The sequence below is a fragment of the Pagrus major genome, chromosome 11 (assembly GCF_040436345.1).
Source record: "Pagrus major chromosome 11, Pma_NU_1.0".
Taxonomy (NCBI): domain Eukaryota; kingdom Metazoa; phylum Chordata; class Actinopteri; order Spariformes; family Sparidae; genus Pagrus; species Pagrus major.
The window spans coordinates 4,345,118-4,367,573 of NC_133225.1; the positions used below are offsets into that span (position 1 = coordinate 4,345,118).

General features: G+C 43.1%; 1 protein-coding gene across 1 annotated transcript; it reads right to left on the reverse strand.

Moving 5' to 3' along the window:
• Positions 1 to 1,784: 1,784 nt before the first annotated feature.
• uhmk1 (U2AF homology motif (UHM) kinase 1) lies at positions 1,785 to 8,593 on the reverse strand. The gene is made up of 9 exons (XM_073476863.1): positions 7,829 to 8,593; positions 6,412 to 6,541; positions 5,811 to 5,997; positions 5,533 to 5,730; positions 5,144 to 5,238; positions 4,951 to 5,027; positions 4,731 to 4,829; positions 4,521 to 4,609; positions 1,785 to 3,369 (listed from the first exon to the last, which is right to left on the reverse strand). Exons 1-9 carry the CDS (start codon positions 8,121 to 8,123, stop codon positions 3,223 to 3,225), a joined length of 1,317 nt encoding a protein of 438 aa, XP_073332964.1. The 5' UTR covers positions 8,124 to 8,593; the 3' UTR covers positions 1,785 to 3,222.
• Between the last annotated feature and the right edge of the window lie 13,863 nt (positions 8,594 to 22,456).

Sequence of the window (22,456 nt, forward strand, 5' to 3'; positions counted from 1 at the left end):
AACAAATAAAGTTTGTAGAAAAATATGTTTTTGGTAGAACTTTGGACAAAACAACTTCTCCTCCAACTCATTTTTATATTTTCAGTTGCAGAATTTAAACATGTTTTCTAATAGTGGAGGCAGTGAGACATTATCTAATAAAAATAGGTCTCAGACAGAAACATTTATATGTGCAGAAGCTTCAGATATTCGCTCATTTTATCTGGTTTCTTTCACAGACTTGAATCACATTTAGATGGATTTGTGCTCTAAGACGTGAGTGAACAACTTGTGACTTTAACTCTCGAACTTTTAGAGAAGACAGAGGATTTGATCCTACAGCCAAAATATTAGCTTAAATTAGCAAACTGAAAGTAAATATGACTCCATAATGCACATGATACAGTGACTTTACTGACTCCTCTCCACTTGTGCGACTCTTTCAGTTACCAAGCAATTTAGCTAAATGCTAAACGGCAGTTTATGCTAGTTAAGCATTTTAATATTTAGTAGTTGAGCATTTACTAATGCTAACACCAGCAATAGCATGCTGGTATAACTATCAATTAATATAGATTAATGTAGCCAATACCAGCATTAGCATACTGGTTATACTACATTAGCATTTATTGTAGGATATACGAGTATTAACATACCAGTTTACAATCAATTAATAGTATTTATTTTAGCTAAAACCAACAATAGCATACTGGTTTACATTTGTAAGCATTTATTTAAGCTAATACCAGCATTAGCACACTGGTCATGCTGTAGTTTAATCACATTTATTGTAGCTAACACCAGCAGTTTGCATAACGGGACTACTATCATTTTCACTCGTAGTCTGGCTTTGACAGGATACACTGAAAAATGAGCCTTAAACAACTTTATGAATCAAACGGGTCACTGCTCAGTCTGGTTCTGTTCCTGGGCAGGACCACACCGGCTGGGAGGGACATTACTCTCTAAGGCATCTGCGATGGTTTGGGCTACATGAGCAATCGATGCATGCAGGTGTAGCACAACCTGTTGTTATAGCAGCATTTTGGTTAGTTAGCTAGCTTCAATGTCATAGGGCACTTGTGTAGAAATCATCTGATGTTTCAGTGGGCTCGATGGGTACGACGTATCCATGAAGTGGAAGGAAGTGAAGAAAACCACAAAACAAAACTATCTCTAACGTACATTCCACGCTGCAGAAACACCAAACTGATATACAACCTGTCAAAATTATCTAAGTTTGTTGGTTCCATGAGTCATTTTATGACATTTCTGCCGTATTACTGATTCAGAAAACTCAATATGTTGTCATGCAACTAGCAACACTTCTTGAAACTGACAGAAGTGTGCAACAATTCTGAGTCGTGCAAAAACAGCAGCCTTGGTGATGTTGAGGCTGCAGTCTAAGCATTAATTAACCCACTGGTTCATGCACAAACTGCACTTTATCTATGTATTCACTACCACTGCACAGTGCTCTTCACCCTGCATCAGTGCTTCACAATCTTTTAAGCCACTATGTGTAGGATTTGAAAATGTCCAAAACATAGACGGCACTCATTTTTCTACAACAGCAACCTACGCTATTAGATACATTTGAAAGACGTTACTCTACATACACACACACACACACACACACACACACACACACACACACACACACACACACACACACACACACAGTGGCTTTAAACTGCTGCTCACATGACAGTCCAGCGTATCTGCATCGTCTGTCAAAGAGCGATGACGCTCTGCTGCTCATGTCTACAAGGTCAAATAAAGCGTAGTTAGCTTTAGAAAGTTAGAGGATGTTTTTTTATTTTCTATCCATCTTTCTATTTCTTTTTTGTTCACGGACTCATTTTCCAACTGGACAAAAGGTGTTCTGATTGTATTCACACGTCAAATCTCTGATCAGTTCAGCATGTACACTCAAATATTTACTTCTTGTTCGTGTGCCCTTTCAGTGTTGCAGTCAAAACAGAAAAAACTCACTCTATGTCCTCATAAATAGGAGCATAGCCAACTGATAATAAAATATTCTCTGAGTATGTAGACTTTGTAAATAAAAAGCTACAAAACATTAGGCTACGGGACAGAGCAGGAGGAGCGCTGGGCGACGGTCGAATAGTCTTTTTCCCGACTGAGATAAAGGACAGTGAAGCATCCAAACACGGTCGTTATGAGAGCTGAGCTTCAGTGCTTCCTTCCTTTACCTCCTGTACTACAGGGCGCAGTGGACCATAATGTGGCTCTTTGAGGAGTGCGTTGTTATTCTAAATCCTCATGAATTCTTCTTCACGTCTTTCTGTGAACTCGTGACGTTTTCCATCGAGCTCAAGGGAAAGTGTTTAGAAAAATACACAGGAAATTATTTTTTTGGACTATTCAACTGCCGCCCTTGCTCAGATAATGGCGGAGAGTAAGTGAGTGAAAATTAGGTCACTCCAAACAACTTCTCCCTGAAACCACTTGTATGTCCCCTTGTACCAATGCTGCTTCCTCTCATATACAGGTAACACAGTAACAATTATTATTATTCATGTAACAACAAGATATGACACTCAGGAAAAACTCAGTTGAGAGAGAATTTTAGATTTTCAGGATCACTTCTATCCTGCTACAAGCTTCTAATCACATCCCCGACTCAACTGATGAGATTAAATGATTTAACTAATAATGTATCAGGAGATGTAACTACTCACATATGTAGAATTATTTAGTTTTGTCGAGCACAGATTCTCAAAGTTTGAATTTTCACCATCTGATGAAGGCGTTTGCTCGAGCAACCCTCATCAGAGAAGATCTTTTTCTTCCGGCGTGGCGATTTTCGATAAATGAGACGAGAGTGAAACGGAAGCTAGAACAGGAACTAGTGTACTCAGACCAGAGTCGTTACAGGAGGTGGATTCGGGTCACCTTAAAGCACTACACGGATGTGCACTGATACGAGTCGTGCACGGGCTGGAGGCAGCAGATATAAAGTCGCTGTCGCTCCTCGCAGCAGAGTTCAACTCACACAGAATCTACTGTAGAAAGACCACATGAGAACATGCAGAAGTTTGAACTACACTCATTAATAACTGAATCATCTGGACTCAAACTGCAGGACATCCGCTCATGATTCTGTGTCGGCTGTAGTAATTGTTATACGGAGAAAATGACCTGTCTCCTGTGGTGCCCTGTGCAGGAGTGTTTTTGCATGCAAACAGTGCAGAAGGTGTAAAGTGAGCTGTGGTGACTTCACTGCACAGTCTGGTACAGGTAACCTCTCTTATAGGCGCTGAGGGGGTAGAAGGTGGCCACGACAAACTTCCCATCAAAGGTGCGGCCCGTCAGCAGCCGCTGAGCCTCTTTGGAGTCACTAGCGTTGGCGTACTCCACAAACACCTGGTGGACAAATGAAGGACATGAAGATGAATTAGTGGCTGAACTTGTGTCTCACCTCAGACGTGCAGCTGCGTCGACTGCGGTGTTTTTGGAGCAGTCTGTTCTTTAGCAGCCACATTTCAAATGTTGTTGACTTGTTGTGTTTAACAGCTCATTTTGACGTGTAAACAGATGCTTTACTTTGCATGCCTTTTGTATCTGCATCTCTTTCCTTAATTGTGTGTGTTAGCAGCAGGAAAACTGTCTCTGTAACCACTTTTACACCAAAATGAGGTTTTTTTAAACACAGGTGAACCCACTAAAATAGGCAATATACTCCTTTCCATTGCTAGTAGATGGATTTGCCTTTGGTTTATGTTTTGTCGATGGTGTGTCACATTTGACACCATGAACACGCTGAAAAACAGGGAACAGTTTTTTAAAAAAAAGTCTTATCAGTAACAGACGCATCGTTTTTTCTGGAGCTTTTGATGGAATTATCAAAGGAGTGAGATATCTTGCTTCTTTTGTCATCTCTGGTCAAGCTGGCAAAGCTTGGGTACTTACAGAGGCCACTGAAAGTGTAACGGTGGGTATGTTTAAAGCTCTGCTTGACAGATGGAAAAGTATTAACAGCGCCTACAACTTAAATCCACGTCATTGCATCACGCTGGAAAATTAACCAGGTGTTGTGTCTTCAGCTGATGAACATTCATGACTGCTACACAGTCATCTGATGCAGGAGTTAAAGACATTAAAGACAAAAGCCAGATGTCGGAGCGTTAAGTTGTTTTTTTGGTGAGCGAGAAACGGATATTTGTCTCCTCAACATCAATAACAAATTAAATGTATTTTTGGTCAATAAATATAGACATTTATATACAGTCACAAGTTAATGGTCATCTCCAGCACCACAGACAAAGCTGCAGCTGCAGTCTGTGGTTATCAGGTGAGTAAATAACACTGTACTTTACAACCTTATCAGTGGATTAAAGGTACTTTCAAATAATTACACTGCACAGAAAACAAACTGGTTCTTCAAGTCTGGGTTGCTACTACTAAATTACATCTGCACATGTGAATTATAATGAAGAGCTTCCCTGTAACTCCTCATGTTTCCACTTTAATTGAAACGTTTCAAAGTTTCCTTGTTCTCGGATCAACTGTCTCACCTGTCCTTTCCCCGGGTTCTCCTTGGGGATGAGCAGAGAAACCACCGAGCCGTACTTCTGGCACTCTTCCTTCATGTCCTCCAGTATGTCTGGCAGAAACAATGAAAGGTTACTTCAACCTCTGCACACTCAGAAGAAACAGGAAGTCAAGTCATTCCCTCTGAGTCACTCAAAATGTAAAGACAGAAAATGAACAACATGCTGCTGTACCTTCATACTCTTCATCATTGTGCAGATGGCTGTCATCGATCAGGTTGAGCAGACGCAGGACGGGAGAGGGCAGCAGGACCAGGTCTTCAATGTGAGGAGCTGACACACACACACACACACACACACACACACACACACACACACACACACACACGTAGGTAAATATGGTGCACTGAGAGTTGTGTTAATCCTGGTGTGAGTCTCAAATATTGACACATACCAAAGGGAATACTGAAGAATGGGCTCAGCAGGGCAGTTTCAGCTGTGCATCTTTGCTTTGGGTCGTTGAGAAGCATGCTGCAGACACAAAGCAACAAAGGTCCAATGTAACTGAATTACTGCAGACAACTGTCCTCTGCTTCCACAGGAAAGCAGGTCAAGTACACGGCATAACAGTCGCATCTCATAGTTACCTTTTGATAAGGTCTCTGAGGTGATAGACGGGGATGGCAGGGCACACAACACTGTTGCTGGCAAAGATGTGGTCTACGATGGCAGCACAGTTATCCTGACGGAGAGGAGAACAGACAAATGTTCTGATCCAGTAGACTTTTCATTAATGATAAAAACCTATTCAAAATTGAAACTTTATTCTTTTAATTTACTCCTATAGTGTTCATACTTACCGTTACAAATACAGATATATATAAACTCATATCTCAAACTCAAGTCCACACTGTTTGCATCGATTAGTACTCCTTTAGTCATCAAATCTGTTTTCCTTTGACCATTTCTATGAAGAATTAAATCTTGCTCTATCAACTTTACATCAGCTATCTACCTACAGCTATCTCCGTCATACCTTCCACTCCTGCGAGCGGACGGTGTCTTTGAGTTTGATTCCTGAGAACATCTCCAGCAGGATGATTCCCAGGCTCCACAGGTCCACGGCGGACGAGCAGCCTGAGTCCCCGTCCATCTCCACGCCAGCCTGAGCGAGGCTGTTCTGAAGCTCGGCCTCCGGAGCGCGATACCCATCCGTCTGGATGTACTTGACATCCTGGAGGAGGTGAGGGCGGGAGAGAGTCAGAAGTATAATGCTACTTTTCCACCGACCTAACAATCCCCTGACGCACTCACCTGGTTCCCCTCTTTGAAGCTGAGGCCGAAGTCGATGAGCTTGAAGCACTCGTCATCGGCGCTCCAGAGAATGTTGCGTGGCTTGAGGTCAGCGTGGACGTAGCCTTCCCTGTGGAGGAAGCCGAGAGCCTCCAGGATGTCTCTGGCACAGTGCTGGACGAGCCACATGGAGTGGCCCTGCTGGGGTCTGCCAATAGATGTGATAGCACGCAGTTAAAAGGAAAGCTCTCCTAAATACAGCAACTGCAGCCTATAGCATTCATTATCAGAATCAGAATCAGCTTTATTGGCCAAGATTGTGTTCTTGGCAACAAAATGTATAGTGAAGACAATTTATCAGGACCACCGAGCTAAAACTGATGTTGCTTAGTACAACAGTCCTGCACTAAATCCTCCCTTCATGAAGGTTACGATGTTTTACGATAATCAGTCTGGAGGTTGCATTTCGTGGTGCATTGCATTATACTGACAGTTATTTCTATTAATTTGTCCGCCCCTTTAATATCAATGAAGGCAGGCTGAGTAACAGACACACATCTCTGCAGCCTGACACAGTCAGAGCAGACTGTATGGGAAGCAGTGACACCATGACGTGACTTACCTCCCACCCTGGGTACCACTGCTGCCTCTCACCAGCAGCTCCGACACACTGACGTCCAGGAGCTCCAGCAGGAGACAGCGGGTGGTGACTCCCATACAGCTGTGGTTGGTGAACACCCCGTACAGCGTCACTGAGAGGAGAACAGATCGGTCTTTACAAACAGCTCAGCCTGTCACATTTATATCACCTTTCAGAAAAAGCAAATAAAGCCTTTCCACCTTCCACTAGGCTTATTTTAAAGCCTGGTGTTTTTCTCAAATGAGATCCTGTTTCATGGAGTATCATATGCAGAATTAAAAAGCAGACCATTACTTTTATTTAAATACCATGGGTACGCCAAGTGACACCCAAGTTCCTTTTAAATTGGTAGATTTTTCAGTGGGATTTGGTTTTGCTCCATTTGAAAGACACATCAACACATAAGGGTTTGAAAAAAAGAGTGGCCAGTAACAACCTTTCCACCATGAAAGCTTTCTATATGTTACAGAAAGGCTGAGAGGAAACTGGTCAGGATGGTCAAGAGTCAACCAAAAACCACCAAAAAGCAAGTATCAGTGTCCACAGTCAAGTGTGTTTAACAACATGAGCTGAGAGGCTGCCATGCAAGAAAGAAGCTCTTGATCCAGAAGATCTTGATAAAGACAAAGAAAAAAACACCTCCTGCAGAAAAAACTCTGTTGTCACATGAAACAAACATTGAGTTGTTTGGCCACAATGAGCAGCAATATGTTTGGAGGCGAGAAGGTGAGGCCTTTAACTCCAAGATCACTACACCTACTGTCCAGCATGGTGCTGGTAGTATTATGCTGTGGGGCTGTTTTGCTGCACTAAAGAAAGTAACTGGAATAATGAAGAAGGAGGATTATCTCCAAACCTAAAATCATCAGCAGAAGATTTGGTCTTGGGCGCAGTTGGATGTTCTAACAGGACAATGATCCCAAACACACATCAGAAGTGGTAAAGGACCGGCTGAATCAGGCCAGAACTGAGGTTTTCTCCCTAAAGTCCTGACTTGAACCCAATCGACAACATGTGCTGAATAAACAAGTCTGTGACAGGATGCTGACGGTGGATGGAGGACTTCCAGACTACCAGAAGCTTGTGGATGACTATCAAAAGCACCTAACTGATCTGAAAATGGCCGAGACACATTTAACCAAATATCAGAATCACTGCTGTATATTTTTGATCCAGCAGATTTGGTCACATTTTCAGAAGACCTATAACAGTAGAGTAGTTTGAGCTCCTGTCATTCATCACATAAAATGCGAGCTGTAGAAATGATTGTAACTGAAGACCACCATGATGTACCTGTTCTGTACAGGTGTGTGTAAACCTTTGACCGCACCTGTGAGGCTACAGCGGGGCAGCCTGAGATCATTGCATGTTTCTGGAAAGAGTAATAAAAAATCCTTACCGATGTTTTTATGTCCCTGGATGTCCTCCAGCACGGACCTCTCCTTGTGGTACCCGTAGTCTCCTCCCTGAGTGTCGGCCTGGAACTCCTTCACGGCGGCGGTGGCGGCTCTGCCGGAGCTGACCCGGTACACCGAGGCCGAGACTCCCTGGCCGAGCCGCGACTGCACGGTCCATATCTCGCCGAAGATCTCGAACAGCACCGGCTTCATGCTCTGGTCCACGCTGCCCGGCGATGGCATGATGCTGTCGGGACGTGGCGCCTGCACCTTAGCGGAGGAGCCGCAGTGAGCCATGGGGGGGGGAGGACGAGGAGGACACGGAGGAGAGGAGCCAGCTAGTTGACAGGTGGGAGCAGCTGCAGGAGCATTGCGAACCGGGGCTCTGATCAGCACCGCGTACAAACACGACCGGGACCGGGACGAGAGACAGCAGACGATCCAGCTACACCCACAACCTTATTAAAACTAAGCACAGAGCAGCACCGGGGCATATTACACCGCTGTCTGCTCACCGGGGCTGTCAAAATGAACCCGGTCCAGTCAGCTGACAGAAACTTAGCTAACTTAGCGGCTCCGGTTCGCTGAATTAGCCACCGAGCTCGAGCAGTAACACGAACCACTTCCGCGACGCGCCGCGAGAAACCTCCTCCATAATATACCGGGTGTTAAAACGGCATTTGTAGCGAGTGAAATCACTTTAAAAGGCGTTTTAGTTGTAACGAGAGTGAAGTTTCGCCTCAGTTGTTGTGACTCAGGTTGTTGATGTCGATGTTACTTCCGGTTCTGGTCTCCCCCCACTTCTGCAGGTCGCTCCTGCAGGCTGCCCCCTGCCGGCAGGGAGCGTCACTGCACCCGCTCTCATGATCTCGTGATAACGAGTTATTATCTCGTTATCTCGATATAACAAAGATCGTTTTCACGTGATAACGAATTAATTAATAATGTGTTCGTCTTGATTTCAACCTACAAGAGGGGCCACGGTTTCCGTAGCCACTGGCTGTAGCTGTAGTCTACCGGTAATTTACACTTTACGTTAGTTTGTTTACTTGACTGGGTTTGTTCAGGGGGTACCGGTTAGCAAACTGACAAACTCCTATCTATCTCTAAAGCTCTGAACAAAACCATCCGTGCGGTAATCAGAAATACTTAAGTGATCCCTGAAGGGAAATTGCTTGTGTTACTCTCCCATTCAGTCTTAGAAATAAGCAGAAAATTAAGAACTATATGTAAGCAAGAATAATACAAATAGAATAAAAATATAAGAAATGTTCATCTATATGTATAGTGTAATAAATGATTACATAAGTACACATTCTCCTTTCTGTAATCTCGGTTGATTTCGGATTCAAACCAATATGAAAGCGAAATCAAGATATCTAAATTTGTCAACAAACACACACTCGAGTTGGAGCAAAACCCTCTTACTCAAGTGCAGTGACCAGTTAGTGATAACGACTCCGGCCCTCTTACAGCTCGATGACAGTTACTAATGACAGCTCTAGAATAGGCCCCTTAACCCGATAAGACTAGAACCTCCTACCAAACATAAGGAGTTGGTATTATCAGTATTGTTTTTTTTTTTCCTCATTCTTCCTTTATTATACGATTAGACCTTAGCACATGCCAAAGAAAGACACCAACTCTGATCATAAAGTGTGCCACCTGTGCTCCTCAACGATGAACGGCATGAGCTCATCGATCAAAAGTTCCCCTACCACGGTCATTCAGATCGAAGTGGGGGATATGTAGGGACACATGCCTCTCGTCTGAACTATTAATTGAGGCCTTGTTTCTCTGGGAGGTAAACATCTTTTATAGCTTAACTGACCCTGTGACCCCTTGTACAAGGAACCTCTCCATCCCTCCATCCAGTCTCACACAGCCTACATTGTTTTTCCTTTCATAAAACACTGTGTTCAGACTCATGAAAAATAGTTGATGGTAATTAACAAAGCAAAAGAACGACACACACATACCTGGGTGTGGCTGTGGGACACAATTATTTGATCACAGGGCTATCAACTCTCACGCAATCAGAGAGTCACGCAAACAACTGTTTTCACACGCACTCAAGCAACGCTGCTATTTCTCACGCCGTCAAAAATAATACTGATAAAACGGCGTAAGAAATAGCGCCGTTGAGGTGTTAAGCATGCATTTATAACAGATTCTTGATCCGACCAACCAGTCTAAGTAGCAGGCAAAAGACTACACCACAATGAAAGTTTAAAAGCTTACTTTATTTATAAATCATAAAATATACTGAGAATCTAAATGATCAGTGTCCAGGATTCGCAAAAGGAGAAAGTGTCAGAGGCCAAGGTCAGCCGCGCCACAGGTTGGTTGCTTCCTAGATTGATCCCACTTCATTCTCTGACCTGATGGCTGACTTTTAACCCATCAAGGGGACTAGGCTGGCAGCGTCTTCAGCCTCAGGAAGCCCAACTCAGTCTTTAGACTGCAGCGTCTGGAGCGGACCCTGGCCTGGACACAGGACACAGAACAGATGAGAGAGACGGTGTCTCCTGCATGTGGGCCTAAATAGACTTTTCAGTGAAAGTAATCAGACACACCTGCCCTCAATCAACACCTACACACACACAGCCATTGGCTCACATCAAAGGTGAGATCCTCTACCCCCCCCACACACACAAAACCACTTCCCCTCAGTGCCCAATACTGTGAAGTTAAAAACAGTGTGAATGATACAGGTCTACCCTGTTACACCTGCCTACACACAGTATGCCAGCTTCCTCCCCGTCACAGCAATGTGTAACACAATGGTTTTTGCATCATGAACATTCTTGTCTTGTTTTTCTTTCGTCCCAAGTTCAGTGATGCATTAAATAAATCAACAAACACTCTGGAAACCAACCAAGTGAAACACATCAAAGACGTCAACTCAACGTCTTTGTCTTTCACGGTTGATGTCTAGGTGGCATCCTGATAGGGTTCAAAATGAAAGTTTTTATGTTGTCATTTTAGACATATTTTCAACTTCAATTACAGACTTCCAAAGGACAACTTCTTGTAGTTCAGAATTGAAGTATTAATCATGGCTCAATTTTACTCCATGCTGTAAAAGCTACAGGGTTTATTCAAACCTCAAGCCTCACCTTTAGATCATGAGGCACACACTCTATTGAGTGAGCTACCGGGGCTCAGCATCATTGATTATCATGTTTTGGTCATTCAACCTGCGAACAGTAGTCCACCGGATGATTGGATGACCAAACACATGGTTGCTGACAGTAAACGAAGACCGGATGGGACTTTGCATTTCAATTATTGCACTGAAGAAGTGAGTCTGCAGGCTGCCTTGGTAGCTCACCTGGTAGAGTTTGTTTCCGATGTACCAACGTTCAGGCTTGAGATTTGATTCCACCCTGTAGTTTTTGCTGCATGAGGTATAAGTTGAACTTCATGAAGTTGGAAGTCTGTAATCACAGCTTAAAAAGATGTCTAATATGATGTTGTAAAAACTATAATTTTGCACCCTGTGTAGGTGTCAACTGGACATCAATAGTGAACGTTGAAAGACGTCTAAAAATACTTTTTTGTTCAAAATAGCTTTTACACAGTCCACTGATTTCTAACAAGTTGTATTTTGTTGCTGATGTTAAAAATAAGAACAACAGAACTAGAGAAACTGAATTGTATGAATAGAAGACTTTCAGGAAATAAAAAAAGGATTAAAGACAAAATTAAACTCTCTTAAATGTAGAGATTTAGGTACTTATGTTTTAAACATTCTTTTAGGTGCACAACTGATCACAAGCAAACATTGCTGGAATTAAATAGGGTGTGGGAAGGTGTGGGACATGATTGCAGGTTTATTTCCCAAGTGACCACAGAGGAAATGAGTGTCGGAACTGTCAAACTGTAAAAATGGAAACACACCCAATCCCTGACATTTCTGTGGTAAATATGTTCAACACCTGTACAGTATATAAAGAGCAGCTGTTCTGGTAAGGTGTAGTATCTCCATCCAGGATAACTGATATCTGACCTGTTCATCATGATGAGGCTGATCCTTTCTCTGACTCTCATCTGGGCACTCTCCAGCACAGGTAACTCTACTTATTCTTACTTTAGACTTTCTTACTCACTTTAAACGTTTTATTTTTACAACCGATCCTTGTAGATAAGACTTGGAGGGTAAATTTTAATGTTACGGTATAGCAGTAAGAGAAGGAGTCTAAAGAGGTGATGAAATAATGACGACTTAGATTAATGTCCTACAAACTAGACGCCATTTACACAACCTCCTGTAATTTAAAATCCTGTTGCACAAGAGAAAGAAGAGTTTTCAGCCTTCACGAGCGATTGGAGAACTTCAGACATTTGATTTGACATTTGAGATGTGATCATCATTCATTAACTGTTTTTTTCTCCTTATTGCAGCTGGAGCACTGGAGTGTCAAAGTTGCACCAATGCACTGTGTTCAAGCCAGACGGCTGTGACATGTAGTGCTTCAGAGACGATGTGTGTAACAGCTAATATTCAAGGTATTCATTTCTTTACGTCATCTATTCTATTTCAGTGAAATATACTGTATGTGGTGTTATGAGTCCAACATTAACAAACTAACCTTTGATTTTGTAGTCACTTCATCTGGAGTGATAGTGCCACAGATCTTAAAGGCATGTGCACCGTCCTCACTGTGTCCAGCCACAGGCTCTCAGACATTTTCAGTCAACTTGGGTGCTTCCAGTGCTGTTGCATCTGCTCAGTGCTGCAACACAGATAACTGCAACACAGCAACTTTAGCTGGTAAGTAGAGACAGAATATAAAATAAAATATATTAACTAATAGAACACTGGTATCTTCTAACATGTTTGATTTCCATCATGAAACACTTTAATGTTTTCTTTTCTTCAATTAAATGATTTATTTCTTTTCTGTTTCAGCCCCTGCGACTCCGGCAAATAACAGCCTACAGTGTTTCACTTGTACCGACCGACTATGCAACACTCAAACACAATGCAGGGGAAACGAGGACCAATGCTTTCAAGCGAGTGGTGAGTCTTTATGATACAGTACAACACAGATTGTCTAAATAAATGTTGCTACCTGAGTTTTTAAAGTTTTTAAAAGAAGTCACTACATGTGAACTCTAGAAAATCAGACAGTTGAGGAACATTATTAAATATAGTAACTAAATCACTGAACTTATGTATAATGTTGAGGTGCCTGAATATATTCATTTAATCGTAAAATGTACATTTCACTGCACTAAATTGACATAAAAGCTATTGTGAGTTGTTACTTTAGAGATGAAGATTCAATTCAAAATTAAACGCAGACAATTTTTGAAAAAGCCCACATTTGATTTAGACATTAGAATTAGCTCCACCTACTAAAAATAAATAAATAACATAACTATACTGTTAAATTATTGAATATTGTAACCTAATTGTTAAGTTTACGTTTCTTAAGTTTTCACCTTTTATTTGTAATAATATTTGATCATTGTGAAGAATCTGAATAGTTCTTCTTGAAATCATTAACAAACAACATTATGTGTTAAAACTGATTTACAAATTTTTATATTTTTTTTTTATCTACAGTGTCAGTTTCAGGCGTCACTTCTTCAACCTTTGGCTGTGCATCTTCAAACATATGTGCAGCTGCTCAAGGCCTGGATAACCTACCTTTCCTGGGTAGTGTTGGGACATTCACCAGTGGGGCAACCTGTTGTGAGACCAATTTGTGTAATACTGCCAGTGAGGCCTTCTGTATCAGATTAGGTGTGATCCATCTTCTCCTTGGTCTCCTTATATTCACCCTGTGTTAGAACACAGAAAAACAGGGATGCTCCACCCATGAAGCCACCAGGACTCTGAAATGACCTGGAATTGGGTTACTGCGTGATGCTGTGTTTAGTTGGCAGTTACAGCAGCTAGATCCAAACATAGTGGAGGAAATCTCCATCTCCTTTGTCCCTATCATCTGGAAAACTATTTTCCGTCACAGTATGCATCTTATAAGGGACACTCCAAAATTAGCTGTGTGGTGAATAATGACGATGATTTCTCAGAGCGGAGTAGTTGTCTGAAGTGAAGCACACGTCTCAACAATGGTGTAACAAGTCTTATAAAATGTGTCAATATTATTCTGTAATTCAACAATTTATTTGATTGCAATGCATGTGTTGTCACATATAATATATTCACATTAATTTATCCTTTCTTTAATTGAATCTAATAAATTATGTTAATCATTTGCATTGTATTCTTTGATTCATCACTTCCCTTTCAGTGTTGATTAAAAGGGCAGTATTTTAATGGGATGTATTGAGATCTACTGTATCGTTTATTCTAACCTGTTTTAATAAAGCTTTTCTCATAAATGATACAACAGCAGTTGTGTTTTAATCTAAAATACAAAGAAATGAAGAACCAGTGATGTGTCAAGCCATTTTCATTGAGAGATTAACAGCTTAACAGTTTTTTTTATACAACTGATTTATACTATATTAAAAACGTACTAGGAGTTAATAAGTTATTAACTCAGTCGAAGTCATTAAATGTTTCTGATGCTGCTCAAGGTTTATTAGAATAGGCTATTTTTAAACACATTTGATATTTACAACAGTTTCAGACGATTTGCTGCAGAGGCAGATGGACTTCCAATCAGCATTAAAGTGGAGAATATCACACTAATGCCATTTGCAAGAAATTGAGTCGCTTTATGGCACTCTGGATTGAGTCAGAGAAGAATTTGATTGTGAAACGGTGCACACAAGTAGTAGAAATATAACCTGCGGGTTAAGAGTTTTCAACATTGTTTTCAGTGAGTCTCTGAACTTTTTAAGTGTTTTTTTATTAGACTGGTGATTCGATACATACAGTTTTTATGTACCAGTGATCATGACAGTCAAGTAATGGCTCTCTCACCATTCATTTAGATAGGAGCCTGGTCTTGTTAGCCTGAAATAACTGCCTGGGGTAAGATTTGCCTAAAAAGACTTTTGCTGCACCCAGCACACTGATGCCCTCGGACCTGACAGACCTGTCTGTGAACATCTTTGCTTTTCTTGCTTTCTTTTTCTCTCCAACAGTGAGTTGACATTGGCTCTGCTGCAGTGCCCACACAGTTCCAGCTCCTCCTACTCTTGTCAGTCGTAAATTAATTGTGCTATTGTTCTTAACATGCAGAACCCAAGCCTTTTTATATATATCTTTTTCTATAAAAATCTAAAGTCTTATGCCCTCAGTGTTTAATCAATGTTTCCCTACGGTGTCGAACACAGTGTCGAAAATTGGTATTTTTCCAGGCATTATTGAACAGCAGCCAACATGCTGTGGATAAAGCAACCGGTGTCATTGATATATTGTAAATTGTATTATTTAATAATTCAGAATTTTATTATTATTATTATTAGTAGTAGTAGTAGTCGTAGTAGTATTGTTATTATTATTATTTCATATATATATACACTCCTGTCCCAAATTTTACTCTCAAGTACGATGAGTCGTCCATGAGTAGATGCTTGCTTCTGTGCAGCGATGCAATGTAGTTCGGTAGAGAGCAAATGGTTCCTACCAGAAACTGTTAAAAACAAGGAATATTCTATATAATATATAATATTCTAGCATCCAGGTCATGATTTCTGAAAAGAGACATTATTATTGAGGTTCTTATCCAGGGCCTGGTCACGGGGGCAGCTGCCTGAGCAGGGACACCCAGACTTCCCTCTCCCCGGACACTTCCTCCAGCTCCTCCGGGAGGATCCCAAGGCATTCCCAGGCCAGCCGGGCGACATAGTCACTCCAGCGTGTCCTGGGTCTTCCTAGGGGTCTCCTCCTCCCGGTGGGGCATGCCTGGAACACCTCCCAAGGCAGGCGTCCAGGGGGCATCCGATACAGATGCCCGAGCCACCTCAGCTGGCTCCTCTCGATGTGGAGGAGCAGCGGCTCTACTCCGAGCTCCTCCCATGTGACAGAGCTCCTCACCCCATCTCTAAGGGAGTGCCCCGCCACCCTGCGAAGGAAACTCATTTCGGCCGCTTGTATCCGGGATCTTATTCTTTCGGTCACGACCCAAAGTTCATGACCATAGGTGAGGGTAGGAACGTAGATTGACAGGTAAATCGAGAGCTTCGCCTTTCGGCTCAGCTCTCTCTTCACCACGACAGACCGATACAATGACCGCATTACTGCGGCCGCCGCACCGATCCGCCTGTCAATCTCGCGCTCCATCCTTCCCTCACTCGTGAACAAGACCCCGAGATACTTGAACTCCTCCACTTGAGGCAGGAAATCTCCCCCAACCCAGAGGGAACAAGCCACCTTTTTCTGGTCGAGAACCATGGCCTCAGACTTGGAGGTGCTGATTCTCATCCCAGCTGCTTTATACTCGGCTGCAAACCGCCCCAGGACATGCTGGAGGTCCCGGCTCGAAGGAGCCAACAAGACAACATAATCTGCGAAAAGCAGGGATGAAATCCAGTGGCTCCCGAACCTGATCCCCTCCGGCCCATGACTGCGCCTAGAAATTCTGTCCATAAAAATAATGAACAGAACCGGTGACAAAGGGCAGCCCTGCCAGAGTCCAACATGCACCAGAAACAGGTCTGACTTACTGCCGGCAATGCGAACCAAGCTCCTGCTCCGGTCATACAGGGACCGTACAGCCCTTAGCAGAGGGCCCCCGACCCCGTACTCCCGAAGCACCACGAGGGACACGGTCGAATGCCTTCTCCAAGTCCACAAAGCACATGTGGACTGTTTGGGCAAACTCCCATGAACCCTCCAGCACCCTGCGGAGGGTATAGAGCTGGTCCAGTGTTCCACGGCCAGGATGAAAACCGCATTGTTCCTCCTGAATCCGAGGTTCGACTATCGGCCGAATTCTCCTCTCCAGTACCCTGGAATAGACTTTACCAGGGAGGCTGAGGAGTGTGATCCCCCGATAGTTGGAACACACCCTCTGGTCCCCCTTTTTGAATAGAGGGACCACCACCCCGGTCTGCCAGTCCAGAGGCACTGTCCCCGACTGCCACGCGATGTTGCCGAGACGTGTCAGCCAAGACAGCCCCACAACATCCGGAGACTTGAGGTACTCAGGGCGGATCTGATCCACCCCTGGTGCTTTGCCACCGGGCAGCTTCCGGACTACCTCGGTGACTTCGGCTTGGGTGATGAATGGATCAACCTCCGAGTCCCCAGCCTCTGCTTCCTCTATGGAAGCGTGTCAGTGGGATTGAGGAGATCCTCGAAGTATTCCTTCCACCGCCCGACGATATCCCCAGTCGAGGTCAACAGCTCCCCACCTCCACTGTAAACAGTGTTGGTGGTGGGCTGCTTCCCCTTCCTAAGGTGCCGGATGGTTTGCCAGAATTTCCTCAAGGCCGACCGATAGTCCTCCTCCATGGCCTCCCCGAACTTTTCCCAGACCCGAGCCTTTGCTTCCGCGACCGCCCGTGCTGCAGCACGCTTGGCCTGCCGGTACCCGTCAGCTGCCTCAGGAGTCCCCCGAGCCAACCAGGCTCGATAGGACTCCTTCTTCAGCTTGACAGCATCCCTTACTGTCAGTGTCCACCACCGGGTTCGGGGATTGCCGCCACGACAGGCACCGGAGACCTTACAGCCACAGCTTCAAACAGCCGCGTCAACAATGGAAGCGGAGAACAAGGCCCATTAGGACTCAATGTCCCCAGCCTCCCTCGGCATCTGGTCAAAGCTCTTCCGGAGGTGGGAGTTGATGACCTCCCCGACAGAGGGTTCCACCAGACGTTCCCAGCAGACCCTCACAGTACGTTTGGGTCTGCCAAGTCTGTCCAGCTTCCTCCCCTGCCAGCGGATCCAACTCACCACCAGGTGGTGATCAGTTGACAGCCCCTCTCTTCACCCGAGTGTCCAAGACATACGGCCGGAGGTCAGATGACACGACCACAAAGTCAATCATTGACCTCCGGCCTAGGGTGTCCTGGTGCCACGTGCACTGATGAACACCCTTATGCTTGGACATGGTGTTCGTTATGGACAACCTGTGGCTAGCACAGAAGTCCAACAACAGAACACCACTCGAGTTCAGATCGGGGAGGCCGTTCCTCCCAATCACACCCCTCCAGGTAACACTGTCGCTGCCCACGTGAGCGTTGAAGTCGATGGAGTCCCCAGTTGGAGCACTCTCCAGTACCCCTCTCAGGGACTCCAAGAAGGCCGGGTACTCTGCACTGCCGTTTGACCCGTAGGCCGAAACAACAGTGAGAGACCTATCCCCGACCTGAAGGCACAGGGAAACGACCCTCTCGTTCACCGGGGAAAACTCCAACACATGGCAGCTGAGCTGGGGAGCTATGAGCAAGCCCACACCAGCTTGTCGCCTCTCACCGCGGGCAACTCCAGAGTAGAAGAGAGTCCAGCCTCTCTCAAGGAGTTGGGTTCCAGAGCCCAGACTGTGCGTGGAGGTGAGCCCGATTATCTCTAGCCGGTAATGCTCAACCTCCCGCACCAGTTCAGGCTCTTTCCCCCTCAGCGAGGTGACATTCCATGTCCGCATGGCTAGAGTCACCGTCCGGGGATTGGGTCGCCGGGGCACCCGCCCAGGACAGCCACCCAAATCGCACCGCACCAGCCCCTTCTGAACCCTCCTGCGGGTGGTGGGCCTACTGGAGGGCCGGCCCACGTCGCGCCTTCGGGCTGTGCTCGGCCGGGTCCCGTGGGCAAAGACCCGGCCACCAGGCGCTCGCCTGCGAGCCCCAACCCCGGGCCTGGCTCCAGGGTGGGGCCCCGGTGACGCCATTCCGGGCGACGTAAATGTCCTTGTTGTAATGTCTGTCATAGGGGGCTTCCACCAAGGTATCAAAGTTTTATCTTTATCTTTAATAATATATGTTAAGTTACTAACGGAGTAAAATGTAAAATATCTCCCTCTGAATTGTAGTGGAGTAGCATTAGAAAGTAGCAGAAAACTGAGAAGACTCAAGTCAAATACAAATACGTTGGAATTAGACACAAGAAAACTTAGTTACTTCCTACCACTGCATGTCACACAGTTTACATTGTTTTCCGTTTCATAAAACACTGTGTCCCTACATAGATAATAGTAGTTACTAATGAGCAAGGCAAAAAGAATGACCTAACTTACGTTAACAGGCCATATAAGACCATATCTGATTGATAATAATCAGACAGTATCTCCTTTTAATTTAGTCAACATCTTCAAGACACGCAACTAAAATATGTGTGATTGTACACCTGCAACAAAGACAACAGAAAAATTGCACATTAGTGATAAACATTTCAAATTTCAGAAAGCTGAAGAGGGTGAAAAGTATCAAACACCAAAAAATGACAATGAACTCAGTCCTTTAGACCTGTTGTGTAATCCTTCACAAGTAAACATTGCTGGAAATAAAAACAGTGTGGGAAGGTGTGTGGACATGATTACAATTGTTACATTGTTCCCTGAGATTCTTAAGCATGCATATTTCAAATTTATGCCACACCTGTACAGTATAAGAAGAGCAGGTGTTCTGGTAAGCTGTAGTATCACCATCCAGGAGAACTAACTCCAGCATTGATTGATCTGTTCATCATGATGAAGCTGATCCTGTCTCTGACTCTCATCTGGGCACTCTCCAGCACAGGCAACCCTTCTTACTCTGAAATAAGAGTTTCTTATTCAGACATTTGATTTGACATTTGAGATGTGATCATCATTCATTAACTGTTTTTCTCCTTATTGCAGCTGGAGCACTTGTGTGTCAAAGTTGCACCAATGCACTGTGTTCAAGCCAGACGGCTGTGACATGTAATGCTTCAGAGACGATGTGTGTAACAGCTGCTATTCAAGGTATTCATTTCTTTACGTCATCTATTCTATTTCAGTGAAATATACTGTATGTGGTGTTATGAGTCCAACATTAACAAACTAACCTTTGATTTTGTAGCCACTTTATCTGGAGTGACAGTGACACAGATCTTCAGGGGATGTGCATCATCCGCACTGTGTCCAAACACAGGCTCTCAGACATTTTCAGTCAACTTGGGTGCTTCCAGTGCTGTTGCAGCTGCTCAGTGCTGCAACACAGATAACTGCAACACAGCAACTTTAGCTGGTAAGTATAGACAGAATTAATAAAATAAAATATATTAACTAATAGAACACTGGTATCTTCTAACATGTTTGATTTTCATCATGAAACACTTTAATGTTCTCTTTTCTTCAATTAAATGATTTATTTCTTTTCTGTTTCAGCCCCTGCGACTCCGGCAAATAACAGCCTACAGTGTTTCACTTGTACCGACCGACTATGCAACACTCAAACACAATGCAGGGGAAACGAGGACCAATGCTTTCAAGCGAGTGGTGAGTCTTTGTGATACAGTACAACACAGATTGTCTCTAAATAAATGTCGCTACCTGAGTTTTTTAAGTTTTTAAAATAAGTCACTACATGTGAACTCTAGAAAATCAACCAGTTGAGGAACATTATTAAATATAGTAACTAAATCACTGAACTTATGTATAATGTTGAGGTGCCTGAATATATACATTTCAGAGTAAAATGTACAATTTACTGCACTAAATTGACATAAAAGCTATTGTGAGTTGTTACTTTGGAGATGAAGATTCAATTAAAAATTAAACGCAGACAATTTTTGAAAAAGCCCACATTTGATTTAGACATTAGAATTAGCTCCACCTACTAAAAATAAATAAATAACATAACTACACTGTTAAATTATTGAATATTGTAACCTAATTGTTAAGTTTACGTTTCTTAAGTTTTCACCTTTTATTTGTAATAATATTTGATCATTGTGAAGAATCTGAATATTTCTTCTTGAAATCATTAACAAACAACATTATGTGTTAAAACTGGGATTTACAATTTTCTTTTTTATCTACAGTGACAGTTTCAGGCGTCACTTCTTCAACCTTTGGCTGTGCATCTTCAAACGTATGTGCAGCTGCTCAAGGCCTGGGTAACCTACCTTTCCTGGATAGTGTTGGGACACTCACCAGTGGGCCAACCTGTTGTGGGACCAGTTTGTGTAATACTAACACAACAACAACAACTGCTGCCCCGACAACTACTGCCAGTGATGCCTTCTGTATCAGATTAGGTGTGATCCATCTTCTCCTTGGTCTCCTTATATTCACCCTGTGTTAGAACACAGAAAAACAGGGATGCTCCACCCATGAAGCCACCAGGACTCTGAAATGACCTGGAATTGGGTTACTGCGTGATGCTGTGTTTAGTTGGCAGTTACAGCAGCTAGATCAAAACATAGTGGAGGAAATCTCCATCTCCTTTGTCCTTATCATCTGGAAAACTATTTTCCGTCACAGTATGCATCTTATAAGGGACACTCCAAAATTAGCTGTGTGGTGAATAATGGCGATGGTTTCTCAGAGCTGAGTAGTTGTCTGAAGTGAAGCACACGTCTCAACAATGGTGTAACAAGTCTTATAAAATGTGTCAATATTATTCTGTAATTCAACAATTTATTTGATTGCAATGCATGTGGCTGTTGTCACATATAGTATATTCACATTAATTTATCCTTTCTTTAATTGAATCTAATGAATTATGTAAATCATTTGCATTGTATTCTTTGATTCATCACTTCCCTTTCAGTGTTGATTAAAAGGGCAGTATTTTAATGGGATGTATTGAGATCTACTGTATCGTTTATTCTAACCTGTTTTAATAAAGCTTTTCTCATAAATGAGACAACAGCAGTCGTGTTTTAATCTAAAATACAAAGAAATGAAGAACCAGTGACGTGTCAAGCCATTTTCATTGAGAGATTAACAGCTTAACTGATTTATACTATATTAAAAACGTACTAGGAGTTAATAAGTTATTAACTCAGTCGAAGTCATTAAACGTTTCTGATGCTGCTCAAGGTTTATTAGAATAGGCTATTTTTAAACACATTTGATATTTACAACAGTTTCAGACGATTTGCTGCAGAGGCAGATGGACTTCCAATCAGCATTAAAGTGGAGAATATCACACTAATGCCATTTGCAAGAAATTGAGTCGCTTTATGGCACTCTGGATTGAGTCAGAGAAGAATTTGATTGTGAAACGGTGCACACAAGTAGTAGAAATATAACCTGTGGGTTAAGAGTTTTCAACATTGTTTTCAGTGAGTCTCTGAACTTTTTAAGTGTTTTTTTATTAGACTGGTGATTCGATACATACAGTTTTTATGTACCAGTGATCATGACAGTCAAGTAATGGCTCTCTCCCCATTCATTTAGATAGGAGCCTGGTCTTTGTTAGCCTGAAATAACTGCCCAGGGCAAGATTTGCCTAAAAAGACTTTTGCTGCCCCCAGCACACTGATGCCCTCGGACCTGACAGACCTGTCTGTGAACAGCTTTGCTTTTCTTGCTTTCTTTTTCTCTCCAACGGTGAGTTGACACTGGCTCTGCTGCAGTGCCCACACAGTTCCAGCTCCTCCTACTCTTGTCAGACGTAAATTAATTGTGCTATTGTTCTTAACATGCAGAACCCAAGCCTTTTTATATATATCTTTTTCTATAAAAATCTAAAGTCTTATGCCCTCAGTGTTTAATCAATGTTTCCCTACGGTGTCGAACACAGTGTCGAAAATTGGTATTATTCCAGGCATTATTGAACAGCAGCCAACATGC